Below are 6,019 nucleotides of genomic sequence, written 5' to 3'. Positions count from 1 at the left end.
TTAATTGAACATTTAAGGTTCATGTTTATATTTAATTAGAACAAGATTTGCGAAGAAGTGCAACTTCTGAGGTTCTGCTTCGTGTGGATTAGTTTAACATATGTTTACTGTACCTCATTATATGGAGTTTTGGCCACATTTAATATGGAATTATGTGTAATGTGACGTTGCAAAACAATGATAAGCATAAAATGTCCCATTTAAATCTGTGTAAAATCATCTATTATCTGTGAACAAAACAAATTCAAATGCTTTTAAACAGCAGTGATGAGCTGTGGTGACATGTCTGCACATTGTGTTGTGATGCATTTGTTCCAGCTAATGTGCATAGAGGCAACAGAGCTGTAGAGACTTTATATTTAATGATCATTTATGAGGATCATTTATCTTGTTCGTCAATACTTTGTCAACATTTTGTGAAACCTCAATGTATTTCTATTTTTTTTGTATTTGTTCTCGAAAGCAGCCGAAGCTTTTTTGTTTGTTTGTTAGTTAAACGCAAGTTAGAATGCTGTATTACAATGAAACGTGTATTTCTGAGTTTCTTTATTAAACATTGTGATAATGCTAAATTAACAATTGGAGTCAGTTCTAGTTTTATATCAGTAGCTTAACAGAAAGAGGATACATTTTCAGCACAACCAACGTGCAATTTTGTATTTATGCAATAGGAACAACGGTTTCATCCAATCAATGGCTATAGAATTGTATTCCGCTTAAATCATGTGAACTCAAACTGAAATAACACAAAAAGCCTCAATAGAGTCATTTATTTATTTATAACACTTTTTGATGTGAATCCACCATCACCAATCAGAGCTTCATCTTCATGTGTCCTTGGCTCGACCTTTTCTGTGTTTCTGTTCTATTGTGAGCTTTCAAATTGGAATGTTTAGTTGTGAGTTTATTTCTGATTATGTCTGTATTCCTTCAAAACAATTAAAAAATAAATATCTGCCTATATTGTTGTCTCTCATCTGTGGGCTGCACAAAACCACACATTTGGTAACATTAACATTGGAGGAACATTATCATTCATTTGAAATCATGTTTCCGGCAACCAGAGGAACTAAAGTCCAGTATTCACACCTTTGCAGATGCTTTTGTTCTCCGTTTACTACTGGGAGAAAAACACAGGCACTCTAGTCACACTATGTTCACCTGCTTCCTGCTCACTTTGTCAGAGTTTGGTGCTGAGTAGGACAAGTTCGCGTAGCATTGGTTGTTAGAGCTTTGTCACGGTGAACAGGTACAATCTGTGACTAGAAGCAGGTTGAGCTGAGCGAGTGAAACTAAAGGTAAAGAAAAGAAAAGTAAGACATCGAGCTGATAGACATTGAATCAGGAAACTCCAGAATAGCAGCAAAGCAGCCTATTGCCTGTGGCTCTGAGCAGAGAATGGCTGATTGCGTTAGTCCAAACCAATGAATACTGTACCCTCAAGCTTTATACCCTTAAAGTAAAGGAGACTGCCATGACATCATGGTCGAGAGCCCATATGCCACAAGCTTTCTGCAAAAGGTTTCAGTGGTTAGGTTGACTTGAATGTAGCCAGCATACGATCCAGCTTTATAATCAGCATGTCGACAACTGACCCGAAACAGCATCATTTACACCATGTTTTAAGCCTTAACGTCCTCTGTTATCTGCCTCTGGTGCTGCCTTCACGTTCGCCTGCACACACCGGTAGCACCGCCTACACTGCACACAAGCTCTGGCTACAAGGGTATGTGTGGGTTGAGCATTAGCATCCACTAGCATTGCTACTTCTGGTATCGAACTTTTGGGCTTAAAACACGAGGTAAATGACGCCGTTCTAGTCGAATTTGAATGTCAGGGGCTTCCAGACACTTCACCCGCCCCTCCGTCGGCATAGTGGTGAGTTTTTTATGGTGAACTATACCTTTAACCCCAACTTCCTAAGCCATCAGCAGGAAAAATGGTTATACCTTTGACGAAATACAGTGTCACAGAGTGATATCATTAGACATTAGAAAAATAAGACCTGTAAAACACTATGATTATGTTGGTATATATATATATATATTTGTTTAGGTCAGGTCTGTTGTGTTTGTGAACCGGCTGTGTGTCATGTCATAACACTGAGCGGGGCAGGGCCTCCAGTAGATGTGTTACATCCTCTTGACTCTGGGTGGTGTGTCCCAGCTTTCATCTCCCAACACAGATGAGAGGCACAGACCAGCTGCAGGAGGGCGCCAGTGTCAAGTCACAGCTTCACAGCGGTTATCATGCAACTGACACATGTGGAAGCTGCGGTCATCCTCGGTGAGTCTAAGTCAACTGTGGAATATGTCATTTTAAAACCAGACTTTAATCCAAGTTAATGATACTGTGTGTAGAACTAGAACTTAGCAGTGTGAGTTGTATCGTTTCTAATGCATGTACAATACAGTCAACCAAAAGAAAATTGTAAAACGTGTATTGAATGATTGTATTGAACCTGCATGTATTAAGTGTATGAGACAATTTTGAAACATTAATGAAGCTAAAGATATAAATCCAGATATAATCAGCTTTTAAGAAGAATAAATCATTGTCATGCACTTGTATTTCAGGGATTGTTATTCCTCAGATATCCAGTATCAGAGTTTCATCTGCACCCCCCGACTGTTGGGCTGCTGTGAATACCTGCATGTCAGATTTATGCGAGAGCGAACAGGCGTTTCACGGCGGCTTCTGTAACGGTAAAAACACAATTCCAATTCACTAACTCTGCTAATAGGGGTGACGGGAACATGTTGTTATCCATACTTGTTCTAGTGCCGTTGTAAATGTAATGATTGCATTTCCTCAGGAAGCTCAGGACATGAAGCTGTTTAATTGGATTGCACTTCTTGGGGTATAGCTCAAATGTAATAACTGAGGCAATAGCTGGGAGCAAAGTCTGTATAACTGAATAAATAGATAATAGTTATAAAGAAGCCCCCACCTGCCTTTGGAATAAAGCTTTGCTTTGATATTAGAGCTCAGCAGGTCTGATTTTGTCGACATATATCTGCATTGAACTTTCACAGAGCAGCAGGCGCATGCCGGGAAACACCTGTTGCACAAAGAAGAGCTTGCACGCTGATGGAAAATCCTGTTTTTCTACCTCGCTCTTGTGTTTGTGTCATTCAAGATGAAGGGTGCCAAATAAAGGGCTCAGAGGTCTGTAACATGACCATCCAGACCGCACTGGACCAATTTCCCTCACTGCGAGGGTGTGTGTGTGCCTGGGAGACGGAGGAGGAGGAGGACCTGTGCGACTCCATACAAGCGCTTGCAGAACAATGCCACAGAAGGCCAGGTGCAGTATTCTCAGTGTCTCTCTGTGATAAGCATTTAAAGCTGGAATTACTTTTTGTGTTTACCAAAGAGGTATGGCAATGAATGAACAGACACCAGGCTGCAGAATGAGTCTCAGGTTGGTTCTAATAGGCCTTTGTGGCAGAAAAGCTAATCAGCCTTTCAATTATTTGTACAGCGAGTCACCAGAAGAGGAGCACGGTGGATGACTGGAAGTCAAGCACATTAATCGGCCATGGTAATTATTTGATTATGATTTGACCTCATCTGAGAAGATATTGAATTGATTCAATATAAACATGATTTTGTTTGTCTCATTCACTCAATACATTTTTCTTCCTATCATAGTATATGATGGTGCTGGGTCCTGCTTCGACCAGATGACAGTTTGTCTCGGTGACGCCGTTTTCAACAAGCACCTGATATCTGTTCTCCAGGCATGTACAGCAGATCCGTGCAACCTTGATCTCTGCCAGCGAGTGGCGAGGGATTTCTATGGAAGCATGCCGCAGAACGTGGCAGAGATGCTGGTCATGTGTGAGTGCGACTCTTCAGATGAGAGCTGCCTGCAGATGAAAACATCTCTGCACAGCGGCCCGTGTGCAGACGAGACCCGCATCTGCCAGGAGAGGGTTAAACAGTGTCTTGATGATGGAATCTGCAGGTAAATTCATATTACGGTTCTCTATATTGTGTTTTGCACACTAGAAATACTACAGAAAATTATTAAGCGATAGAAAAGTTTTAGAAAATCAAATTTGGAATAAAGGAGTAGGTTTTGGTGATCGTTCTATTCCATTGTTATGATATTTGGGATTGGAAATCCAACCATCACCCCGATGATCAGTGAGGTGGTGAATTAGATCTCATGGCACAAACTAGGCTGCCACGAAAAACATGTTTTTGGCCAAAAACAAATTGCATCCAATTAAGTATATCCACAAGCAAATATTCAAATTTCTTGTTGTAACACATATCTCTTGCATTTTTTATCAGTACCATCTGTCCTGAAATTAAAATTTAACAGCAGATTTGATGTGGAATCATCAGCCTGCTAACAGGGCATTAAGGGTGATGAAATACACTGTGCATATTTATCTTAAACACCCAGAATGCAAAGGGACCCAGCTACTGCACCTAAAATCCTTTTTTCCTCTGATTTAGTGACCTGTTGGAAGCTTTTCGAGCCAAATGCTGGAGCTTTGAAAACGATCAGTGTGGCGACAGCAACCTCCGAGTTGATGAATGTCTCGCCAGCATGGATCCAGCTCTCATCTTTGGAGCAGATCCTGAATGTAAAATGGCCTTTGTGGAGACTTTGGGAACAGTGCTGCACCGTCCTTGTTCATGCAAAGGCGTGCACAATGATGATCTGCGGACGTGCAACATGATTCATGACGTGCTTCATAACAGATCAGTGTTCAGTGAGTATAAGATTGATTTACAGGACAAACACTTTAATGATAAATATTAAAGATTTGTATTTTATGTTGATTGTAGTGACACCTTTGAAAAGCAGCAGTGTTCCTTCCAAACCTCCTGAAGTCAACGAGTCTGAGCGTCGTCACACATGGTCACATGGTAAATTCCCATTTGAAATTCAGGACTCTACGTTGATTGGTATATTATTAAAATGAATGCCTGTAAATCAGTGAGGTTTAGGATTCACAGAATGATTAATGTTTTGTCCTTTCAGATTATCTGCTGTATGCTTTTGCAACTTTGCTGCTTGTCGGAGTCGTTGTTTTGATGCCTCTGGCTGTTGTCAGTAAAATTTGGTAAGTACGACGACATCTACATGCAAAGTAAGTTTCACCTATCTGACATTTATATTTTGAACTTTTTCTTTTGTTTTGTTTTTTTCTTTTAGGATGTTGAGGAAAAGAGATGACACAAAATTTCACCATCCACAGAAAAGCCGCTTTGTTGTTATTCTCTGATGTTTATTTGACATGAGTCATGGTAACTACAAATCTTACATTTCTATTTAACTTTCAAATATTAAAGATTGATGATTGATTGATGAAAATATATATAAACGATTCTGTACAGATAACTCTTTAAGTCTCACGGTTGCTGTAAAATGTAAAATAATCTATATTATTGGGTCTTTGTATTCACGTGCTTTATTAAAGAAAATCAATTTAAACATTGATTATAAAACTTTATTCTACAGTTAAACAAGTCTCAACATAAAATATTGCTGAGAAAGATGATGATGTGTGAGATGACAGGATTTTTATATAAAGAAAAACACCTTTTCTCTCTCTGAGGCAAACAATAGATCTTCAGAATCGATCGCAGCTCTTCAGTTATTTATCTTTTCAAGTGTTTCAAAATGAATCCATTATTCATTGTAAGAAAATCATATATCTGACACATCTGAGATTGCTCCATGTCATTCTGTCTGTCTGTGATGATGTATCAATGTTCTATGCTGCGACTGTATGTAATAAATGTAAACATCTTTGAGCCTCATGGTTTGATCGAACTATTTTGAGGTCGCCCATCATATTGGGATCTATGAAAAACATGCAACTCTTAAAAGAAAAGTCTTCAAATAGTGGGTTTTGACAGACTTGTTTTAGAAAACAACACCTATATTCACATCACTCTGAACACAACAGAGCTGCAGGGCATAGAAAGACGAGAGAAGAAAGAAGAAGACAAGAGAAATAGAAATTAAATAAGAAGAGCAGTAGAGCATAAACTT

The 6,019-nt window shown here is 39.2% G+C and overlaps 1 protein-coding gene across 1 annotated transcript; it reads left to right on the top strand.

Annotated features, from left to right (window-relative positions):
- Nucleotides 1-1,221: 1,221 nt before the first annotated feature.
- Nucleotides 1,222-5,742, top strand: gfral (GDNF family receptor alpha like). Its single transcript, XM_020089048.2, has 10 exons — nt 1,222-1,878; nt 2,167-2,286; nt 2,577-2,705; nt 3,140-3,307; nt 3,485-3,544; nt 3,655-3,970; nt 4,471-4,730; nt 4,807-4,887; nt 5,003-5,084; nt 5,177-5,742. Exons 2-10 carry the CDS (start codon nt 2,250-2,252, stop codon nt 5,244-5,246), a joined length of 1,203 nt encoding a protein of 400 aa, XP_019944607.2. The 5' UTR covers nt 1,222-1,878; nt 2,167-2,249; the 3' UTR covers nt 5,247-5,742.
- Nucleotides 5,743-6,019: the final 277 nt, after the last annotated feature.

The sequence above is a fragment of the Paralichthys olivaceus genome, chromosome 14, assembly GCF_024713975.1.
Source record: "Paralichthys olivaceus isolate ysfri-2021 chromosome 14, ASM2471397v2, whole genome shotgun sequence".
Lineage (NCBI taxonomy): Eukaryota > Metazoa > Chordata > Actinopteri > Pleuronectiformes > Paralichthyidae > Paralichthys > Paralichthys olivaceus.
This window is presented reverse-complemented; position numbering and strand designations above follow the sequence as displayed.